The sequence below is a fragment of the Gymnodraco acuticeps genome, unplaced genomic scaffold (assembly GCF_902827175.1).
Source record: "Gymnodraco acuticeps unplaced genomic scaffold, fGymAcu1.1, whole genome shotgun sequence".
Lineage (NCBI taxonomy): Eukaryota > Metazoa > Chordata > Actinopteri > Perciformes > Bathydraconidae > Gymnodraco > Gymnodraco acuticeps.
In genome coordinates, this window is record NW_022990776.1 from 96,526 (window position 1) to 121,575 (window position 25,050).

Here is a 25,050-nt window from a genome sequence, read left to right on the forward strand (position 1 = left end):
GGAAATGTAATCAAAAGAATCTACCCTATGCATAAACGAGACCGCAATCTTTGCGAACTCTATCTACTTACTACAACTCTATATCTATCTAACACCCCTCCTCCCCCCACCCCCCACAATGGATATTGACCAATCACGTTCTTGCAACAGTTTAAAAGGGGAGTGATTAGTAAAATATGCATAAATAAAAAGAAAGAATGCTAATTAGGTAAGATAAGATAAGAATAAACAAGTTTAAATGATTTGTTATTGGTTGTGATCATATTCTAAAGATGTATGGAGTATTGAAAAGTATACAGCTCCCTTTCATATGAGTGTTGAGAGCTGTATCCATAAATTCATTTTGTGCTCAAAGTGCTCCAGATTGATGCATTTTACTTCAACATTTTAAAAAAATATTTCCCGGGGGTGCATGACCCCGGACCCCCCTAGAGGATGTGAGGTCCAGCCCAAAATAAAGCAGGTTCAAATAATTAAATTGCATACATTTTCTTTAAGTAAACACTGAAAACGGGTCCCACATGACCCAAACAGCACACAAAGTATTATGTTAAAATGTGCTAAATATATACACTGCAAAAAACAATTACTTCATACTGTCTTTGTCTTTTTCGTCCCGCATTTATTGTGCCTAGGGATGCATATCGTTGACTTTTTTACGATACCGATACCACTGAACGATACCGATACTCAACGATACATATCGTGATACTTTGAAAATGTATCATCCCACAATTACTCCCATGAAGCGCTTTACGATATAGTTAACATGTCAAATGAATATTACATTTAATTGTGGGACTTCTTGGACCTTTTAGTACTGAACAAACAATGAAAAATACATAAAAAATATGAAGAAAAACGATTATGGAATATCTTATATAACACCCGCCATCAGGTGTGCCGCATGAATAGCACATATTGTCAATGCAAACAGACCGTTATAATTAATGTTAAACCTGAGATTCGACTAGAGAACAAATAAATAATAGAACTATGTGAGATCTCGGCATTGCACAAACAAACAAATCTCATCTTTAAAATCAACATTTGCGAGAAAAGTTTGAGAGAAAACAAATCCCATCACAGTTCATTTGTGGGACTTTTACCTTTCTAGTATTGAACAAACAATGAAAAATACATAAAATATGAAGAAAAACGATTTCTTTTTTTTAAGTATCGAAACCGGATCTGATTTCGGTACGGCATACCGTAGCCACCAGTAACCGGTATTTCGGTAATACCGGATACCGGTATGCATCCCTAATTGTGCCCCCCTCAGAAAATAACTGGCCCCAGCCTGGCCCCCCCCAGTCAAATTGGTCTAGAACCGCCATAATCAATTACAGTGTATTCTTTGTGGAATCAAGAGGCTTTCACTCCTTTCTTCAGATATTTTTGTTGGCAGTTTTGATGATGGAATATATATTGTACATACGTTATACTCCATAAAGCATGCTGTATTGTTGATGAGGAAAGATGTATTCCTCAAGAGGAATGAGATGCTCAGGAGTTTTCTGAAAGTCCACTTTTCAGACTTATCATGGGATTGAAGCAAAAGGAACAACTGATACTCAACATAGAAGGATTCCAGTTTGTTTTTATACTGATATTGTACATAGCACAGAACAAAGAGCTTGAAGCAGCACTTTTGGCTCATACTAACCCTTTTACAGTTTAATTTGACATTCAGATGTGATTGTATGAGTGGAATGTACTCTGTGATGTTCCACGCAAATTTGCGAGGATGTTTTCTAACATTAGATATCATTTTGTACTCTTTGATAAAAGTTGCTTTGGCCCAAATAAAAAAGGGAAATTATCTGTTTATGTTGTGTGCTTTTTAATTCAGTTGTAGCTCTAGAAAGCATAATAAATATGTATTAAAGAAATGTAAAAAATATATTTTCCTTTGGAAAAAACCCTGCTAAAGGTTTCCAATGTAATGCTATTCAGTTTAATAAAAAACGTTTTGAAATAGTACTGTATTAGTTAACATTGTTTGCAACAATGCAGGTAAATGCGTAAGAAGTCAACTAAATACATGTAAAATACGTAGAATAGGATCAGCTGAAAACAGAATGTCAAAGGAATTTCTGTACAATGATAAAACACTGCTTATGGTAATAATATCGGTAATACATAATTACATATGTGAAATCCACTTCCATACTCGGATGTTAAAACCATACAGTCTATGGTTAAAACATTAAAACAATTATTTGTCGTTTAACTCTTCTCTATTTGGCTTGACAGAAGTTACTCGTTTTATTTTGAATGTTTTGGCCGGAAGTCATATTTTCACAGTTTTACCGAGTGTTGCTTGACAGAAGTAACTGAATACTCAATACTCTAATTTCCCCTCCCAGACTCCTATCCTCGAGACTTAGTCCCGCCCACAGGACATGCGAGCGGAGGACTGAGGAGGGGAACTGAGGAGAGAGGAGGGGAAATTAGAGTATTGAGAAACCTCTACTGGGTCCAGCCTCCTCTCTGCTGGTAAAGATACTACAGCTGTACAATGAGAGGAGGGGTGATAGCCCAGAGTCATAGGAGGTGTCTTTAAAACAGCTCAAAGATGGAGGACGACCTGGTGTCGGAGGATGATATCTGTGAGTATGACACATGAAGGAGCAGCGGGGTTCTGAGGCGGGAGCGAGCTGTCATCTGTCGGCAGCAGGATGTCGGTGTGGAGCAGAGCAGGCAGAGAGCTTACTACACTGTGTTTTACACCATACATTATTTAGTTAAACATTACGGTGGACGCTAAATTTAACTTTGTAGCCGATAAAACTGTATGACACATTTTAACCACATGTTCTGTTACCTTCATAGCCTACAGTCCCGTTGTCTAACTTAATATCTCAACAATCTCATGATATGTTCTTCCTGTAATACTAGTGTATTAGCCTACAGCGGGCCCGGTGTGCGAGATTAAATGTTTTTTTTAATTAACTGGTTTACAGCAGGCAGATGTAGGGCGTACGAAATACACATTTCGATCGCTTCTTCTCTCGTTTACATACATATTTTTGATATATTTGGCTCGATAGGAACACTTTGATGCACATTCAGTACGTGAGGTTGTGGTTACGATGGCGATATCCGGACGCGTACAGCGAGCCGAGGACTATAAAAAGACAAACGAGGTGACTGTGGGACCCTGCTGAAAAAAGAGCATATACCAGAAGAACCAGCATATGTTGTGTTTTGGTCACTTATGTATGCTGGTATGCTGTTCACCAGCATAGACCAATAAGTGACCAAAACACAACATATGCTGGTCTATGCTGGTTTTTCAGCAGGGTTGCAGGATGATAAACTAGGATATCTGATCTCGGTGGGTCTTAATGAGGCTTGATACAGACCTCAGTCACTATTACTAAGCAAATGCCTACTATAATATATGTATATGATATGGCTTAAAGTTTAGGCTACATACATTCGCTCACATTATAAATGATGGTCGGGTTGCATTTTTATGGAACTTTTTAACAATGTTAATGTAGCAAATTCAGCTGTGGTGATCTAATAGGCCTACGTCGTATTCAGGGAAGTGCACAGGTACGGGCTAATGTTGCCCGGGCAACGGCCCGTTTGGCCTTTTTGGCTGACCTGCCCCTCTGGAGAGAGCGAGAGTTTGTTTTTCTTTTTTCTGTTGTGACCGAATCAACATGATGAGCCCACAATTAGTATTGTAGCGTCTCGCTGCGGGAAACACACTTTGTCAGCGCTGTCATCTGCCGGTGCGTTAAGACCACCTCAGTGTCGGATTTTGGAAACTTGATTTTGAGTTGTCTCATGGCAGTTAGGGTATAAGGGACCAACCAGGGGACTTTACTTCCTCTTGATGCGGTCGGTTATTTACAAAAAAACACCTAAATATAGCCTACTTGTTGTTGTTGTGCTTCTGTCTTTCTGTGTTTTTCATCTGTAAACTCCCTCAACGGGGCCGCTCGCTCTCTTTTCTTGATCGCCCTCTCACGGGAGACCACTTCAATGTCCTGCTTCATTGTAGGATTTCTGCCATGTCTCTACCACATTAGTTTGACCATCTCTGTTACTAAGTTATGGAATACTAAATAAATAAGCAATTAGATACCTTACGTTACTGGCTGCGCTCATAAATAATGATAAGAATAATGCATATTGAACTGGTTTAATTAATTAGTGAGTTTATTTAAGGTAATTAGTTAGATGCCCTATTTTATCAGTATGTCTGGACTGCACAGCAGTTACAATGGTCAAACTACATTAGATAGACCCTCCAGAAAAACGCGATTCTGCGATCGCAGAATTTACCGCATAATCAGCAAAATGGCGATTTTTAAAAGGCCGCATATTTATCAAAAGGCCGCATAATCCCCGCATTTTTCCACACAAAGTTGAGGAAAGTTAACTCGTCTTGACGTGATGATGATGATGATGACGCGACGTCATCAGCTCGCGCATCACAGAAGGTAAACAACACCGTAGAGTGAACGTGTGGAGCTCACACGAGAGAGAAAACACCAAGATGAACAAATCTAATCCATCCACCAAACAACTCCCGTTCACTGAGGCATCAACCTCCAAAACCCTTTCGAGGGCTACAAGGAACGAGGTGAGAAGCCTACAAGATTGAAGCTGGTCAGATAACGTGTGTGTGTGTGTGTGTGTGTGTGTGTGTGTGTGTGTGTGTGTGTGTGTGTGTGTGTGTGTGTGTGTGTGTGTGTGTGTGTGTGTGTGTGTGTGTGTGTGTGTGTGTGTGTGTGTGTGTGTGTGTGTGTGTGTGTGTGTGTGTGTGTGTGTGTGTGTGTGTGTGTGTGTGTGTGTGTGTGTGTGTGTGTGTGTGTGTGTGTGTGTGTGTGTGTGTGTGTGTGTGTGTGTGTGTGTGTGTGTGTGTGTGTGTGTGTGTGTGTGTGTGTGTGTGTGTGTGTGTGTGTGTGTGTGTGTGTGTGTGTGTGTGTGTGTGTGTGTGTGTGGTGTGTGTGTGTGTGTGTGTGTGTGTGTGTGTGTGTGTGTGTGTGTGTGTGTGTGTGTGTGTGTGTGTGTGTGTGTGTGTGTGTGTGTGTGACCGCAAAACAAAAAAATGTCCCCGGTTTTCATTTTTAAAATCAAGTTACCGAATCCAAGTAGTCGCCTTAGCTTATTTTGTTATGAGATGTGAATTACTGTTCAATTTAGTTGATGTAATAATCGTTTGGTTTCTTTTACATTAAAAACAAGTTACAATTTTCAAAAGGTCTTTTTTTATCGGGGGGGAGGCCCTTTTTCCAGTTTAGAGCCCCTCGAAATGTCTGTGCACGTCCCTGGTCGTATTGATCCGCGGCACACTCATAATGGCAGGGCTCGAGTGATTTTTGCTGTTGGGACTCGGGTTTGAGTGCAGCATGAACTTTTTTGTTATTTTCATGTCGACACTGAATATTATGTTTGAATAGAGAATTCCTAATGGTGTTTCCCCAGTGTTTGTTTGTATTGTTGGTATGCTGATCTATGCTGGTCTATGCTAGTGTATGCTGGTAACCAGCATAGACCAGCATACAAGTGACCAAAACACAACATATATGCTGGTTTTGCTGGTCAACTATGCTGGTCTATGCTGGTAAACACCATGCTGGTCTATGCTGGTTTTTTCGGCAGGGCAAGCAGCATTTTAAAGTCTAAATATCCCTGCACATGCAGCAATGACATTTCTGCTGCTATCTTTGCAAAACGAGTTAAGACTCAGTCACATCTTATCTGGATGAGTGCTGCAGAATACCGTTTTTATAAGGGATACATGTGTGTGTAGACGTTCATATTAAACATGATCGCTGGCAGATAGCCACAGAGGTCGTAACACAGTTTACCCCGGGCGGATCGCAGTTTACCCCGGGCGGATCGCAGTTTACCCCGGGCGGATCGCAGTTTACCCCGAGCGGATCGCAGTTTACCCCGGGCGGATCGCAGTTTACCCCGAGCGGATCGCAGTTTACCCCGAGCGGATCGCAGTTTACCCCGGGCGGATCGCAGTTTACCCCGAGCGGATCGCAGTTTACCCCGGGCGGATCGCAGTTTACCCCGGGCGGGATCGCAGTTTACCCCCGAGCGGATCGCAGTTTACCCCGAGCGGATCGCAGTTTACCCCGGGCGGATCGCAGTTTACCCCGAGCGGATCGCAGTTTTACCCCGGGCGGATCGCAGTTTACCCCGGCGGATCGCAGTTTACCCCGGGCGGATCGCAGTTTACCCCGGGCGGATCGCAGTTTACCCCGGGCGGATCGCAGTTTACCCCGGGCGGATCGCAGTTTACCCCGGGCGGATCGCAGTTTACCCCGGGCGGATCGCAGTTTACCCCGGGCGGATCGCAGTTTACCCCCGGGCGGATCGCAGTTTACCCCGGGCGGATCGCAGTTTACCCCGGGCGGATCGCAGTTTACCCCGGGCGGATCGCAGTTTACCCCGGGCGGATCGCAGTTTACCCCGGGCGGATCGCAGTTTACCCCGAGCGGATCGCAGTTTACCCCGAGCGGATCGCAGTTTACCCCGGGCGGATCGCAGTTTACCCCGGGCGGATCGCAGTTTACCCCGGGCGGATCGCAGTTTACCCCGGGCGGATCGCAGTTTACCCCGGGCGGATCGCAGTTTACCACGCTGCTTTCAAACTGTGAGTAAACAACGCACGCTTCACTTGGAGGCTGTCTGAAGGTGTACACAGGTCTCAGATGCATGGCCGTATCTACCATTGAGGTCACGAGGTCCGGACCTCGGTAATATTTTCCGAGCTGTGTATAACAAAACTTGTGAAATAATTACACTAAACGGGGTTCTTTGTAGTACTTCCATTTACTGACCATGGGGGCGCTGCATAACTACGTAGCCTCGATTAAAGCAAACAGAAGAAGACGACATGTATCAACAAATCACCGCAGCCCGGACTTGTACCGGAGCAGCGGAGGAGTGATGAGGTATCTAGAGATCTGAGTCCAGCGGGCTACTTGTGTTTCTGTTCATCAGGACATCATATGAGCAGCAGATCCTGTGTGAACGCTCTACGTTAGTCAGTGGACGTCCGACAACATGCACACTAACTTATATTGCAGATATAGGCTATACTTTGGTTTAAATTGCGTGAATAAACTAGCTAGAGAGCTAAAATTAATTACATTCATCCAATGTCAGAAGGATTACCTTTTAACAAACGTTGTAATGCTTTTCTTTTATTTCAATTTGAGTAACACATTGAAGATATAACATTGTGTTGTTTTATTTTTACACTGACTCAGATATAATGAAAAGACTACGTCAGTCGAAGCTCAGCTTTGGTGAGAGAGAGACAGGACAGGCAGAGAAATAGAGAGAGAGAAAGTGATGGAAGTCAGGGAGGAACTGCAGGTATAGTCACACAAAAATAATGTAGGCTTAACAACCCCATATCTATCTATTTATCTATAACAATAGTCTTCATTTACAATAGGCATAATTTTAAAACATACATCTATTGCCGTTATGATGTCATAATAACATACAATTGTATAAAACACAATTTGCTTACATCTTTGTTCTCTTTTGAGAATCAAACAAAACAGATTTAAATAAAAAAAGAATGCAAACAAACAAGTGAAATGAACTAAATTGCTGAATTGCTTTTAATTCACTGGCAGGAGCGACAAGTGAGGAGGAGCAAAAAGTGAACAACGAGGGAGAGATTGAACAAATAGAAAGCGTAGAGGACAGAGAGAGTAATGAACAGGAAGAAGACAGAGAGACTCAAGAAGATGGAAGAGAGGCTGTAGGTTATGGAAAGGAGAGAGACATGGAAAATGAATGTTGACCAGTGGCGAGCCGTCAGGGCCCTCTGTGAGGGCCTAAGATATTCTACAAAATAATATTTAAAAACATTAAAACAAATTATATATTTTTTAATATATTTTTTTAGTTATATTTTTCATTAGTTTTACCAAAATAACTTGATTTAATTGTAATTAAAATAACATTTCCAAAGAAATAAATTCTTTCGAATCTGCCTATTCAGTTTATGTTGGAATGTGAAGAGTTAAATGAAAGAAGCTCATCTCTGCAAGTTACTGTGAAGAGAGGAGCTGTTGGACGTCCAGGCGGTCCAGCTATGAATTCACAGAGGGCCCCGCTATAGTAACTGAACGAGAGAGTAATGTCAAATGACAGTACAATTGACCAATCATATCTTCCCGCTAAATGGGTGGGTGTTATTATCACGGACTTTATGACAAGTTCCGCCCGCTATGAAACGTTTCTTGTTTCCATAGCAACAACAACTTCCTGTCAACAGCGTTAACTCGCCTTCAAAATAAAAGCATGCCAAATTACACTTAAGACATACAACTGCAACGAAAGTAACAAACACAATGCAATATCCTTTTCAATTTCAAAGAACACAAATAGGGTTATTTACAGGTGTTGTTTTGTGTGGTAGAGGGTCGCTTTCATTGATGCGTTTTGCACCCCGGGCCGTTGTTTTGATATTCCGCTGAAGTATACGCTGTGACGTAATAACTCGAGGGAAGGGGTGGGGGTCAGAGGGCCTAGGTATAAAAGTCACGGCTCGCCACTGATGTTGACAATGTTTTGTGATCATTTTAGCCTCTTCTGCATGTCCAGATCATTAATAGTAACAATCAACTGATTCTTATTATGTATTACACTTTCAAAATAATTGATGCTGACATTGTCAGCCCACTGACATGGTTTGAAATCGATATATTATCCAATTTGTGACCCCCCATAGGACTTAAAAAGCACCATAACTAGATCATGAAAATCCCAAAAATCTCGGGGGGTATCCCCCAAACCCCCCTAGCATGTTTGGACCTCGGTATTTAGGAAATCCTGGATACGGCCCTGCTCAGATGGACTTGGTATCACATTAAGAACGATATTCAGTAAGTCTGGCAACAATAGCTGGTTTAAATGATTTATTCAAGCGTGCAATGTTTTGAACAGACATCTCCAGCCACCTCGTTTGTCTTTTTGTAGTCCTCGCTGTTCGCGTCTGGATATCGCCATCATAACCACAACCTCACACACTGGTACTGAATGTGCATCAAAGTCTTCCTACCGAGCCAAATATACCAAAAGATTTATGTAAACGACAGAAGAAGCGATCGAAATGTGTATTTCAGTCGAAGGCCACGCCCCCGACACATCTGCCTATAAACCAGTTGATTTAAAAAAACAGTTAATCTCGAACACCGGCGCCACGAGGGGGCAAAAGGGGGCATTGCCCGCTCAGTTGTATCAGCCCTCACTTTGAGCATTATTCATCCATCAAAAAGTACAATAAATGTCACAATAATTAAATAACTTTAAATAATTATTTTCCCCAATACACGTTGTTATACACTATGTTTAGATCAAATATGTGGGCAGGCAGTCAAGCAACGTGTAAAAAAGCCTCAACCCCAAGTGAGCTTGTAGTCTTAATTAATGTTGGCGTGTGTGCTTAGCTGTAAACACAGTTATTCGATCACTGGGCTGTAAGTCGACAATTTGTTTAGTTGAGGACAACCATAGTCTTTATATCTTAGAATAATGATCATTGGCTTGTCATAGACTAATATTGTTTTATGTGTGTGTGTGTGTGTATGAACACTGCGTGGAGGGTTTTGGGAAGTCATCCACTGGATTTATAGTGTTAAATTCAACAGTGTGTCTATATATATATATATATATATATATATATACACAGCACAATGGTTCAGCATGCAGCAGGGGGGTACTGTCTGTGAACATCATCCAGATCCAGTGCTCCTTGACAGTATATGGTATAGTATTAAAGCATCAGAAATCACCCTATGTTGTTGCTTTTCGCTGCCCTGAAGCACCCCCTGATATCCCTCCTTCCTTATCTCTCATTGCTGACAGTGCTGTGTTCAGAGAAGGAGTTCCATGATGCTGCACGGAGGAACAACACAGGGAAAATGCAGGAACTCATCAAGAAGGGCGTTAACGTCAAGGCCAAAAACAAAGTAAGTCTGCTGAAGGAAAGCACTTTATGTGGTTTCATGCCTTACTTATAAAATAACATTTAAATAAAATACTGTAGTTAGGCAAAAGTACTTAGAAGTTCTCATTCTGCACCTCCCACTTAAGAATAATATTTATTAGGCTATATTATTGGATTGTAATTATTGATAAATGAATATTATATATAGACTATATATACAAGAGCTGTAAAATAAATATGTATATCATTTTTATATCTGAGATGTAGTGTAGTAAAAGTATAAAGTCAAATGCAAATATTCGGGTGAATGACAAGTAGTGCCAAAGAGTAGTACTTTAAATGTAGTTAGTCAAAACCACTAACTACCACTAGTTAGTGATTTTAGTGGTTACTTACCACCTTACTAAGGTGGTAAGTAGAATTTCATTGCATTTTTTAACAGTATTTTAGTTTGTTTGTTGGATGCAGGAGTTCTCTGCCATGTTTCTCCATAGATATACTGTATATATATATATCTCTGTATTGACAGATTGACCGTAAGGCCCTGCACTGGGCAGCCGGAGCGGGGAGCGAACAGGCTCTGCGGATGCTTCTGGAACACGACACTGAAGTGAACGAGAGGGACTCGGTGTGTGAATACGGCTGTAATGACATCCTAATGACAATTTACACTGAATTCATTCCCTAGCATAAAAAATAACAATATATCCCCGAAGAATGATTGCCGTTTTAGTTTGTTAATAAAAGTTTTTACATAAGAAAAAATTGAAAAAGATGTGTGTGTACAGAAATACAAAACCATATGTTAATCATCTTAAGATTCTCTGTAATGCCTTTACTCCCTTGTCATTCTAACAGAACATTTTCAATGACAATAGTGCCAAAACTATATACAACATGTATTGAAATTAATTGATTATTTGAGCTTATACATGATTTGCTGCTTCTTTACCATTTTCACCCAAAAAATGTATGTCTTATTACACACAAAGGAATTGAATAGATGGAAATAATGAGTTATTTAGGAACAGCCACATCAATCCTGTAGCAAATGGGACAGTGTGAGACGCCAGTTGCTGTGTTTTCTCAGTAGAACCCAAAAACACAGAGCAGCAAACAACTACAAAACTAAATTATGTTCACACTTTATTTAAACTCACATACTTTTTCCACATAGTAAAGGGTTATGAGCATGTGCAAATGGATGCAAAATAAGAATGTGGGAACTCCACTTTTGACATGTTCAGGGCACTTACTCATTAATAAACCTTTCTAATACAAGGCAACAAATCCACCACACATTAAGACAGAGACAGACCATGACCAGAAGAGAGTATACTAGTTTCTACACCTGTACTATCAGAGCTCTGCTGACAGTTCTGAATGTGTTTCCATAGTTTGGCATGACCGCTCTGCTCCTGGCCTCCTGGTTTGGTCATCTTAAAGTCCTGCAGATCCTGGTGTCCTGTGGAGCAAAGCTCAACAGTGAGAACAAAGTGAGAGCTGCTTCATTTCATCAACTCCACACCAGAACTATGAGATGTGATATCTATCCGTCTATATCTGTGTGTTAGGATGGTCTCAGTATGCTGCACTGTGCTGCCCAGCGAGGCCACATCAAAGTGTTGGAGTTCATCATGGAGGACCTGGAGGACATCCGGCTGGACCGAGTTGACAAGGTGACTCCTCCTAACCTGACGCAATTTTAAAGAGGCCCTATTCTGCTTTGGGGTGTTCCCTCTCCTGTAGTGTGTTCTATATGTTTTGGTGCATGTAAATGGTTTGTAAAGGTTAAATCCCTGTGCTCCATCACTATATAACACTTGCGCTTCTATAAGCTAGCGCTCCAACGCATTGCATGTGATACGCTAAGGGCCGGGACGTCTCCAAGCGGTTGACCAATCACAACAGAACAAACCAGCTAATCAATCAGCAGACTAGGCTCTCTGATTTTCTGAAACAGGAAATATTAAATGTCTCCGTCCCATCTTTCTTTCCATTTACTATGACTAATAGTTTGTTGTCAGAATATCAGCAACAAATGAAGGTGAGTGGAACATAACCCTTATATTTAAAAGGGACCTATCATGCCAAATGCACTTTTGTACGTCTTTTATACATGAATATGTGTCCCCGGTGTGTCAGGGAACTCACCAAGTGTCATAAAACACAACCCTCTCTCTTTTCCTCCATACCCAAATCTCTAAAAACGGGGCTGCAACGGAGCTGATACAGACTGATCCAGATTTGAAAATAGTGTGACGTCAGTGACGAGTAGCTCCGCCAATATGGCCAATTCTCCACCAATCAGGGGATTGAGAGGTTGCTGTGGCATGGTAACAGCATGGTAACATGATGCTCGTAACTCGGCCCCCTCCTTTGCAGGGGGGCGTGGTCAGCTGCAGCGCATGCAAAGACAGGGTGGAGAAGAGGAAAATGGAGAGAAATGAGGCATGGCAAAAATGCATGATCTGTTTGATATTTTGAAAAAGAAAACGTATAAATATACCTTATATAGGTATGGCCCTACAATATATTATTCAAATATAGCATGATAGGTCTCCTTTAAACACTGTGTGTATACACTATATGTGTTTATAATGTCTGTCTCTCATCAGTCAGGGAAGACTGCGCTTCACCTGGCAGCTGAACATGGACAATTTGAGGTGGTAGAGTTTCTGATTGGAATGGGCTGCACACATGGTCTGAAGGACAAGGTATAGTAACACACACACGCACGCATCAAGTCAGTAATTATACCAAGCCTGCCACCATAACTACTTTTGTTACGATTTCATTGTCCCATAAGTAATTACGATATTATTATATATATTATTGTCATTTTTAAACTATTTAATGCAAATGTTATAATGATCAAATAAAAGCATAGTAATGCAATGTCCCCTTTACAGAGAGCAGCACAGACATTGAAATTGGGATTTCAAAAACATATTGAAGTATCCAAAATAGTAAATAAAACATGAATAAAATGAGTCCACACAACCAAACGGTAAATTAAATGGCTCTCGGTATATGTCAGGGAAAACACTGCTGTTAATGTAAGTGCAATAGAGATGCACAAAAACAATCTTGGTCATGTCCATATTTGATGGAAAAGTGGAGAAGGTAATTTATTTTTTGTCTAATTGTACTTAAGCAAAGGCTAACACTGTTCAATCGTTAAGAGATCCAATATTTATTTGTTGGGTTTCCAAAACCGCACCTCAGCTAATCTAAAGTGAGCTGGAGTGCATCCATCATTCATGATTTAAAGGCTTCTTTAAACAAACCGCATACAGCAGGATGTGTTCTGACGTCATATCCTGTGTATACTGCCAGCTTCATGTTTGCTCCAGCAGCTTTAAGTATCCCAATGCCAGTCTTCACTGAGGAGCTGAGACATTTTTATCTAATGTCTAATTTATGTAGCCAATATTTATAAAAGAAGTCATGCTACTTTTTACTGTGATATCATGAAAAGTGTCTTTCAAAATAAAATGTAAAAGGCCCTATTCTGCTTTTCAGGGTTTCCCTTTCCTCTAGTGTGTTACGTTTTTTCTGTGCATGTAAATAGTCTGCAAAGGCCTGAAAGCCTCCATAGGACTCCTTTGTTTACTTCAGGTACATAGTAACACTCACCGTTCTAATTGCTAGCACATGGTACGTGATAGGCTAAGGGACGGGACATCTCTAAGCAGTTGACCAATCACAACAGAGAACAGTTTCTCAGAATAAAGCAAAACTATGAATTCAAAAGAAAAAAAACTGAGTCAAGCAAAATAAATTAAATTTCAAAAATAAAACTATAAGTTGCAAACAAATCATTTGTGTAATCATGTAAACTATAAGTATTTTTTCTTTGTTTTAACATAGGTTTTTGTTTGCAGTTCTTGTTTCTTCTTTCTCAATGATCAGACTTTTGCTCTCGCTGCAGCTGCAGCTGCATTTTTTTGTTTGAGATTTTGACACAAACATCCCAGGTGGGCGGAACTTTCAGGGGTGCGTCCCCATTGGCTACTCCGTTTTGAGTGACAGCCCACTACACCACAGATCATACAGTGCCACTCATGCAGCAAACTCCGGAGTCCACTCGGCCACGTTAGTGTTGGTGTCTCCTGGGGAGTTTCATGAACATATCGGACTCATTATATGGATTGCTCTGCTTTATACTTGTGATGTGTAGTTTACACTTTATTCCAACTTTAAATATTTTAATACCTGAACACACTGCTGCTGTTAAATAATTTCCCAATTTGGGATTGATAAAGTGTCTGTCTATTAATTGTATAGATTAAAAAAAGGAAATCTATGTATTTTCAAGCTAAAGGTGATACACACTGTATACTATTATTTTTTCAAAAGCATATATTGCTATGTTTAGGACAAACAATTAAAGACTGCTTTAATTGAACAAATTCTACAATATAAAAGTGGCAGATTTGTTTTATTAAACAGAGCAGACCTAGGCTGTATACCAACACAATTAGGAACATACTCACATCTCACTATGTTGGTCTGAAGAGCGGAAGCATTCATACACAATGGATACAAACTGTGTTGTTTCATTCTATATCCTGGGAGAAAATGATATACATTTAGCATTAAAAACTCTACATACTATTCCTAGCCTGAGGAAGATATGAATAATCAACAGATTTGAATGGAATCTCTAACATTTTCATGTAGAATAAAGACAAAAGAGTGATTATACAAATTACATTTATTGAAATTTGAACCAGAAGAAGAAGTCTCAAAGAATGTTTTAAATAAAAGGACATAAAACACAAAGGTGGATAATAATAAAATCTATTAAATGTAAAGACATTTGGTCAAATGAAATGACACTGAGCCAGTGATAACAACGCGTGGATGAAGCTGGTGCAGGTCTTTCTTCTTTTTTTCAGAAAAAATGATGATTTGGTAAGTTATTGTTAAAAAAATCCAGCTTTTGCGGTAGTAGTATGAATGCAAACATGACTGAAACTTAAAAGAAAAGAACAAACGGCTGAGTTGGTGTGTATAGAAACTGTTCACTTCACTTTTTTGGTTTCTACTACAAAGCAGTAATCAGCCCTCTGGATATGTGATGGTGTTTACACTGTGTGTGAAGAGGAAGTGGAATGGCTCTCTGCTGTAATGTGTTATGTCTGGACTACAGGAAGAGAACACTGCCATGCACCTCGCAGCACGGAGCGGGCACACACACATCCTGCAGAAGATGGTGGAGATGGGGGTGGACGTGGACGAGAGGAACAAAGTGAGTGGAGCGGGCCTCACTTGTGTGATTGGGAGACGTCTGATTTTTTTTCAACCTTAGTTTTTAATTTGACAGAGTTTATAAAATATCGTCAGTTTGTGTTGTTAGTAAACAGCAGAGGTGGAAGAAGTACTCAGATATTTTATTTGTATACTTACTTACTTACAGTAACATGAAATACAATCAAAAGTCAACACAAACATCAGCGAAACAGGTTAACTGACATCTTCATACTGTCTAATTGTTCTTTCTTGTTGGATGTTGCTCATCCTCTCCATTTAAAACAAATACTTTTTGTATATTTTCTGGTAAAAGTAGAAATACTACAGTATAAAAAATACTCTGTTACAGGTAAAAGTCCTGCATACAAAATCTTACTTGAGTCAGTACAAAAGTATTGTAATAATAATTTATATGAATAGACTGAATAAACTGTCTTTTGATATAAATATAGAAAACTTAAGAGCTGCAAAGGGTTTCACTTCATGAATCATGCAGGAATACTACACTGGTTTACCTCACAGCTGTTAGTACTCTGCTGATGATCTGTGGTCCAGGCACTACTGGGCACTAGGGTTGTGCATCTCCATCACTGAGGCCGATGCGATGCGCATCTCGATACGTTGCCAACGATACGATACATTAATGATACATTTGAAACACCAGGCGATGCGATGCGATACGATTCACCCCTGTTGCGATACAGTTCGATACGATTTGATTCAACATTATGCGATACGATGCGATTCAACACGATGCAAAAATAATGATACTTCAATATGGTACGACAGAGGATTTTAGTTTTATTCCTTATATGCAGCAAATCATAAATTAACAAAAAGTGCTTTACATATTTGGTTCTCTCTACTAGTACTGCGCATCCCATCATGCTGTTTCTTTTTGACCTTATACAACTCTCCAGAGTACAGTACAATTGTATAACACCTCACAGTTAAACAATTGAAGGATGCATTGCCCAGGATTAACAATGTGCAAATAACAACTACCATAGTCAAGCCCGCCTTAACCTGCCATCAGGCCCTGGGGTTGATAGGTTTTGTAGGCCCCCTATTTAAACAACAAATCAAAGTCATTTATAGCCTCGGCAGGCTCTGTGATCGCACTTCTCCACTCTGCTCTACGCGCGCCTGGTCCTCTCCTCCAGATGAGTGACGTATCGGGCCTCCCTCATGTATTTGTCCGGTTGCCGTTGGCTCCCCTCCACGTAGCAAGTCCTCGTCGTCCTCCCATCTCCTCCAACAGATAATGTCCCTCCTGTCTGTTTTTCCTCTCCCGCTACTCCATCGCTATCAGAACCAGACGGCCTACTTGGCTCCGAGACCCCGCGGCCGGCCCCGCTGCCGCTCGGTACAGAACTAATATGTCCTTCCTCTTCATCCTGGCCTACAGGTTTAAAATAACTTGTAAGCTTCGGCATGTTTTGTAATAGCTGCTTGTCTCGAAACTCCTTTTCCCTCAACAATTTCCTTTTCCGAGCGCCACTCAAACTTTTTCTTCTCCGACATTTTCTCCTAAACAACCTTCATCTGTCACTCAATCACTCGCAATTTGAATAAGTCACATGTGAAACATATTCTCATTCTGATTGGCTGTTAAGTGGTGCCCACTGACTGTTACGGAGTCATCATTTTTGAGAAAAATCTCTGGAATCCATCGATCTGATTGATTAGCGGAGCAAATGATCAAAATAGTATGGAGGGAAGATATTTTCGTTTGGATTACTGGTCTGGGGGAAGCTCACAAGTGTGTGTGTATACGTGTGTGTGTTTGTGTATTTTGCATTTGTGTGTATTGTGTTTGTTTCCCGGGGAAAACACTCACGAGAAACACCGGCTGTTGTTATGCCTGCTGTGACGTCAAGTTACTCCGTTCTCCGCTTGTAATTATGCCGAAGCTTCAAAGCTGTATTTATCATCTGAATTTGCCGAAACAAGTTTAATATTCTGAAAGCCAAGACTTTGTTTATTTGAAATCAGATGAAAACAAACTGTAACGGACCCTGCCGTGTTATCTATGATTACTATACGCCTTACATTCATAATTTCAGCGGAGGGAGGGAAAGCGGCGCTGTGGAACAGCAGAGTGGCGAGGGAGAGCTGTCTTCTTCCCTTTACAAGCTTCACAAATGTATTTATCGTGTGATTTTGGAAATAAAAGTTTCATATTCTGAAAGCCAAGACTTTGTTTATTTAAAATTAATTTTAAAAAACACCCGAAATAAAAAAAAGATATATTTGAATTTTTTTTTTAATTGGCTCATGATAGGCCCCCGATCTCCGTAGGCCCCTGGGCTTCAGCCCAGGTCAGCCCATGCATTAAGGCGGCCCTGACCATAGTGCAATACCCATACAGCTGCCAGCCTGATGTGCTTAACACTCATTCATAGGCTAACTCACCAGTGAGCAGAAAGCACTGGTTTCTATATGAACAATAAAAAAATAACCTTTCACAAACAGCTCTTTCATAACTGCTTACAGTAAGGAAGCCATTGAAACTATTATTGGCCGTCACAGGCTGCTGTAAACTAAACACCACTCTCTCTGACAGAACACCTCACTGAGTGATTTAACTCACGTCTAACTTTCAGGTTTCTCTTTTCAGACGCAGACCCCATGTCGCCTCTTTATATGCGTCGCTAAGTTCCTCGTACTACTTGTGTACTTTAAAGCGGCTCTGCATCGTTTACAATTTGCGAGCGATTTTTCAAGTTGACCGTGTTTCTTGAAAAATCCAAAGTGTTGCCAAACGTTTGATGTGTAGGTATTTTCAGTGCGCTGTGTTTCTCTTTCTCCTCGACTCCATGTGTGTTGATAACTGAGACTCTCGGCCTCCGTAGTATTTCTCTTTCTCCTCGACTTCCATGTGTGTTGATAACTGAGACTCTCGGCCTCCGTAGTGTTTCTCTTTCTCCTCGACTCCATGTGTGTTGATAACTGAGACTCTCGGCCTCCGTAGTGTTTCTCTTTCTCCTCGACTTCCATGTGTGTTGATAACTGAGACTCTCGGCCTCCGTAGTGTTTCTCTTTCTCCTCGACTCCATGTGTGTTGATAACTGAGACTCTCGGCCTCCGTAGTGTTTCTCTTTTTCCTCCACTCCATGTGTGTTGATAACTGAGACTCTCGGCCTCCGTAGTGTTTCTCTTTTTCCTCGACTCCATGTGTGTTGATAACTGAGACTCTCGGCCTCCGTAGTGTTTCTCTTTCTCCTCGACTCCATGTGTGTTGATAACTGAGACTCTCGGCCTCCGTAGTGTTTCTCTTTCTCCTCGACTCCATGTGTGTTGATAACTGAGACTCTCGGCCTCCGTAGTGTTTCTCTTTTTCCTCGACTCCGTGTGTGTTGATAACTGAGACTCTCGGCCTCCGTAGTGTTTCTCTTTTTCCTCGACTCCGTGTGTGTTGATAACTGAGACTCTCGGCCTCCGTAGTGTTTCTCTTTTTCCTCGACTCCATGTGTGTTGATAACTGAGACTCTCGGCCTCCGTAGTGCGAAGCAAAGATCAAAGGTCGTCTCTGCTGAGTGCCGACAGGATGAGAGGATATTATATGAATGAATCGTTTGTTTACCGATGCAAAGACGCTACAATCGCTGCATCACGAGTTCAACCCAAACTGTAGCCGATGTGCACTCTTTCAACCGGTGCACTCGCATCTTGAACCTTTATGCCGGTGCACCGATGTGAATCGGTGAATCTTAACATCCCTACTGGGTACACAAAGGTTACTCTAGTTTAGACTCTTTTAAAACAACTTTTAAAAACATATAATATTGCAGCAATATATGGCAGTCCATACAGGAAGAGAAACACTTTGACACGCTCAAACAACCGCTTCACTCGTGCCGTTTTGTTTGAACTTTTATTGCAGGAAAAAAACAAGCAAAAATACAGTACATCCAAATACCAATAACCTTGAATATGATGACGAATTCAATTGATGGTTAAGGACTTTACAGTAGAAAATTGTTGTAGAAACTTGCAGTCAACAGAAAGTTGCAGTCAACAGAAAGTTTTCGTCCCGCCTACACTGAGCAGGTAACCACTTACTCCGCCCAAACTCCAGTGCACGCTCACCACCAATACACAAAAAATAACACATTATAAATAAAAACACATACCGGTACACCTTAATACGGTATAACATTAATGAAATATTTCTCCAAATACCTCCTGGTCAGAGACTACTTGACTTTAGTAAAGAATTTCAACAAATTGGAGATAATTGACATCATTTGTGTCAATATCTTTACAGATTCATAGAAGATTAAGACAACAAACATCTGATATAAAGAATAAACTCCCAGCTATACTCAATACAAAATGCTGTCTTTGGTAAACACACAGGAGGAGGATTGGTATGACTGTTTTGTATTGAGGCTTCATGCTAAGTAAGATAATTATATCAATTTGACTAAAACCTTATAGTGATCTGCTGCAAAAATATTAAAATGCATAACAATTTGAATGGTACCTGTCAGACCTCTACTTAGGCTGATGCTGCTTTTACATGCTCCTTGGACAGTCCAATTTCCTGATTTTGAAATCTTCTTTGGACTTTGCTGTGTTTGTGAGTCTTGTAATGTTGAGAGTTTTTTTTATCATTTTGCTCAGAACGTTATACAACACGTCGATTTCTGCTTTTCGAAATTGTTGTTCCTTCCCAATGTGAATACTTCCAATCGGGGACATTTGACACCACATGAATGCAACACAAATTCCCTATCTTACAATTTTAACAACATATTGACTCATAACATAATTACTGTGTATGCCCCGTGTTTTGAAAAGGCTCCAAAATGTCATGACTCCCTTTTCCTTTGCTACACCCTTTCACGTAGTTTCATGAAAATACTGCCTGTAGTTTTCCATTAACCTGCTGACAGTTTGCTTTCACTGAAAACACTGAAACATTGACTTTATTTAAAAGTATTATGTCAACGAATTTCACAAAACTATATTAGGTTAGTTAAAAGCAATACTATTAAGTTGAATCTTTTATTTAAACTTAATATTATTGCATTCACCTAACCTAATACATTTATGTGAAATCTGTTGACATAATAATAAAGGTCAATGTTTCAGTTTTTCCAGTGTTGTTAGTCCACATTGTCAGCTGTGTTCTCACTTGATCCTGCTTCATATTTTATTTTTCTCTGATCATATCACTGGAATGGCAAACTGACCTTGTGTTTGGCTCACTGCTTGCACATAAAAGGCTCTTTCAAGTTGTCACTTATCTCTGGTAGCCTTCCATAAGTGGTTGTCATGATTTGTTGACATTCAATAACATAATTAAACAATTGACTGACTTCACAACAGCTGCAGTCAGTGTGGAGCGCTGTGCACTGACACGCTCCCTCTCTGTTCCAGGAAGGCCTCACAGCGCTGCACCTGGCCTCTGACGGAGCTCACTGTGAGTGTGTCCGGCTGCTGCTGGAGGCCGGCTGCGAGGCTAACGCTCTGACTAATGTACGCTCTGTCCACTCAATGGCATATATCATTTGCAATAAACACATCATATTGTGACTTTTTAAAATCTTTCCACAGTCTAAAACTATCTTCCTTTTCCTGCCTGCAGAAGAACATGACTGCCCTTCATTACGCGGCTCAGCATGGCTCTGACAGAGAAGCCAGTCTGCTGCTGGAGGCAGGGACCCACAGAGACGCTGTGGACAGTGTAAGGATGCAACACATTTATTAGATTGTATGATGGAGTAGATGTAGATTTTCTATCCTACTCTGCTTTATCTGAGTTCTGTTCTTATAATTATATGTATTTTATGTCTCTTTTATTTTGCATTTATTTTATGTCTTTGTACATTTTTTTTTTATTGAATTATTTAGAAAATTCTTATTTTCTCTTGAATTGACTTTTTCTTATGTCATGAAATGAACCCTATGTATTTGATGTCATCATTTCTAGTATCAGAAACAGGTTTATTGCCAAGTACGTTTAAACACATGTAACACAAATTGTAAGAAAAGGACCAAGGAATAGGACAACTAAAACATATTATAAATATTTACACATATTTTAAATAAACAAAAAAACATATTGTATAATGTGAAAAATAAAATAAACTCCTTTATGTGCAGTATTGGGATGTAAAGTAGAGTGCTGTGCAGATTGTAAAAGAGCTGTGTTGACACATTTACAAGATGAGTTCATAGGATGTGTGCATTAATGTAACATGTGAGTGTACAATAATATAATATACAAATGCTGTCATATAAATGGCAACGAGCATTGATATACAGAAGGTGAAGTGCCGAAGCGGCCATGTTTCTGAGACGTCAATAAATGTGACAAAATCACATTTTCTAACCTTTACGTACTTTGTAAAGCTTTACAAATGCTTGGATGAAAAGTAGTAGTGTCATATATCCTCTATATACATGTTAGAGTGATATTACATATATATTACATACACACAAGCACTCACATGTCTGTCTGTATGACTGTGCCCTGTGACGTGCTTCTCTGTTCAGTGGGGGGGAGAACATGCAGCAACCACTAGTTAGCATCACCAGCAGGGTTATTACCCCCAGTGGCCGTATCACCATCACACTGTGGCAGAGAGCATTGCATTCTGCTACCCCCCCCCCCCTTTATATAAACATCTCTCCCCCTCAGATTCCACTGGGGGACACTAGATGGATGAACATAAAGCTACACATACAAACTGCACCACTTACCGTAAGATCGCCTCATTTGCTAAAACAACATCTAACCCTATCATTAAAAAATGATAATGGCAATGCTTTATTCACAAGTGTACTCTTTTAGATATTTAAAATTATTAAATAAAAATGATTTGGCTAAAAGGATATTCCAGATATTCAAGGTATTCTTATTCTGTTCAGCCTGTGTATTGTTGACTTTAGAAACGCAAAACAGTTCTAGAGTGAGATGGAGAATTTGAGTCGATAATATCAAAAGACAAAATAGATTTTTTGCTTCTAAGGTTCCCACATGTCTAAAAAAGAATTACTAAATAGGGAAATATGTATATTGGCAAGAGTACTTGACATAAAATCACCTATTCTGACACCAAAAACTTGGTTGCAGGCCATGGTGGGTCCTCTGTGTTGACATGTTTATTATCAGGATCAAACTGTGGATGCATATCCATTTAAAGGATCTTTCTCTGTGTTTGGAACAGCAACACAACACAGCTCTGCACCTCGCTGTGTTCCACCACCATGCAGAGGTTCTGCGGCTGCTCATAGGCGCTGACTGTGACCTGGACCTCGCTGACCGTGTGGGTACACACTGCTGACTCTGACCTGTGCATGTTAAAAGGGAGGGTCTGGATATTATGAAGGGGGTTGTATGAAGTTAACAGATTTCATGGGAAGTGGAGCAGGGTGAACAAACGCTGGAGACAGGAAGTTAAACAGAAAATACCCAAAGTGTTGGGGATCCAGGCAGGTCAAGACGAACAGAACTTCCTATTACATGACATACAAGGATCCGGACAAGACTCACAGAAAACCAGGATTTTAATAAAAGCTGAAACTAATGAGGGCATAAAGTGCAGGTTTACAGGAGGTCAGGTGATCGCAGGGCGGATGGGGAACAGGTGAAACGAATAGGTCCAACACGGACAATCGAACAGCCGTTAAAACACAGGTGATAAAAACAGACATATTACTCATAGAAATGTTTTCCAAATAAAACAGGTAAAATAAAAGTAAATAGGATCTTCACACTGATCCATAGTCAGTGTTTCAGCTACAGTAGATGGATATTGGCACGCCCTTGGTTTGGAGAAACACACAGGAGTTAGTGCATGGAAGCTAAGCTCTGTACTGCTGTACACGGGGGGGCAGCAACATGTATTTTAACACCTAATTAAAAATCAATATCATATAAGTGTACGCTTTATTTGCACTGCTTTACCCAGCTGTCAGGGTGTGCCAGCTACCATTCACTGTAGGCAATACAGTGACTGTGGATAAGTACCTCAACAACAACCCCTTTTCCGTACATGTGTGAGATCCATGAGTGCACATTCACAAAGATATGGAGCTAGTTCGCAGAGCGACATGGAGGCTACAGTGCAGCACTCTCTGATATCTGTGGTGTGCTCCTCAGAGACAGCAGACTGCGCTGCACATCGCAGCAGAGCACGGCTGGCAGGACCTGGCTGAAATGATGCTCATCTCTGGAGTTGACCTCAATCTGACTGACAAGGTACCTCATAGCACAATACTCCCCCCCCAGTCAGTGCTGTACTCCAGCAGAATTGCTTTCCATGTCATCAAATCATAACTGTTTTTATATGAAAATAAGAATAGAACTGGTTAACCTTTGTTCTGTGGGTAATTTCTCTTTTGTATTATTACTTTGACTTGTAGATCATACTAACCTGTATACTGCATGGGCGTAGGAAGCATCCTGAATGTGAGGGGGACATTTTTAAGGGGGGGTGTGGGGGTCTCCCCCAAAAAAAAAAAAAATAGTAGATGGTGGTTTGATACTTTTATGTGGCTATACTAGCATGAGGAAAATGATGGGTAAATTTTGTAATTTCATCCAGTAGTAAAGAAAGGAAACATATTTGATTATTAATTGAGAGCCGTCTTTGAATGAATAAAAAGCAGTTTAAATGCCCATTTTTTTGTACATTTATATACAACAATAAATATTTGTGAGTGCATTGAGAGATATTGTTGTGGAGAGTAATTCATATATAAATCGCAAAATACATTTGTGAATCCTTCTGTGAGCATTTATTAATATTGAGACTGATCTGACTCCATACCGATGTTAAGTTCACCTAGAAATGGTATCATTGACTTAAATGTTCAAATAAATGTTGCTCTTCTGTCTATATTGGTCACATGATGCCCCTTGACTGAAATGTTTCCTGTTCAATATCCCCACTGATTTCCTTAACATTCTGGGATGAGAGTCCACATCACAATTTACTCTAAACTGTCATATCCCTTTCATCACTCACCTCAGCAATGGACCTCTCTCCACTGTCCCTGTGTTCTGCCTCTGACTCACTCTCAAGCGCCTAGATGTCAAGAAAGGTGGTGAAGTGATCATTATTGATTGAGCAGTATACTCTTTCACATTGAATCATAACAAGTCATGCTGAATGTAAATACAACTGACTCTAAAGTAAGTCCTAGTCTGTGACATTGGACATTTTGAAGACTCCAAGTCCGAAGCAGTAGGTAGAATATTAGCTAGTCTATGTAATGTGCACAGAAAATAAATAGTTAACTGAATACTGGGATGGAAATTGCCTATAAGCACTCAGTAAAACATAAACACACACAAAAAGCTTCTGAATGATAAGTATAATTAAAACATAATGCACATTACCCTTTTGAGAGAGAGTACCTAAGTTAAAGAACTCAGAAAATAATCTCTTATCAAACTGAGGCTCCAGTAAAACACACTGACTGCGTCTACATCATGGTGTTTACATGAGCACAGAGAGATCGGGTTATTCATGTTCCCTGTTTACATGATAAATACTAGTAACCTGGCATTTCGATGCCTTTTCTCATCTAAACTATTCAGTATTTGTATCTCTCTATCATGACATAAAGACGAAACTCATCTCCAGAAGTGAGACGGCGCCGCCGCCATCACTGTTAACTGATTAACTGCTACCAGCTGATGACTTACTTTCCTCTTCTTTGAAATGTTCTTATGTCCATGTTGTCTGGGGGAGAAAACATTTCAAACCAAGAGATCGTCAGCTTTGATTTTCGCTGTATTAACCATTTCCTGAACACTTGGTGTGTGTGCCTTAGTTACCTCTGCTACCGGCATCGCTTCATACAACAGATCTGAGCTGTCC

At 40.4% G+C, this 25,050-nt stretch overlaps 1 protein-coding gene across 1 annotated transcript in view; it reads left to right on the plus strand.

The window, feature by feature from the left end:
• Nucleotides 1-2,397: 2,397 nt before the first annotated feature.
• Nucleotides 2,398-25,050, plus strand: part of ankdd1a (ankyrin repeat and death domain containing 1A) — a 29,803-nt gene continuing 7,150 nt past the window's right edge. The window contains exons 1-11 of the mRNA XM_034232693.1: nucleotides 2,398-2,612; nucleotides 9,868-9,971; nucleotides 10,479-10,577; nucleotides 11,347-11,445; nucleotides 11,524-11,628; nucleotides 12,568-12,666; nucleotides 15,108-15,206; nucleotides 20,597-20,695; nucleotides 20,805-20,903; nucleotides 22,390-22,488; nucleotides 23,325-23,423. Of these exons, the coding sequence (XP_034088584.1) occupies nucleotides 2,579-2,612; nucleotides 9,868-9,971; nucleotides 10,479-10,577; nucleotides 11,347-11,445; nucleotides 11,524-11,628; nucleotides 12,568-12,666; nucleotides 15,108-15,206; nucleotides 20,597-20,695; nucleotides 20,805-20,903; nucleotides 22,390-22,488; nucleotides 23,325-23,423 (1,035 nt within the window). The 5' untranslated portion in view covers nucleotides 2,398-2,578. The remainder of the gene's footprint in view (nucleotides 2,613-9,867; nucleotides 9,972-10,478; nucleotides 10,578-11,346; nucleotides 11,446-11,523; nucleotides 11,629-12,567; nucleotides 12,667-15,107; nucleotides 15,207-20,596; nucleotides 20,696-20,804; nucleotides 20,904-22,389; nucleotides 22,489-23,324; nucleotides 23,424-25,050) is intronic.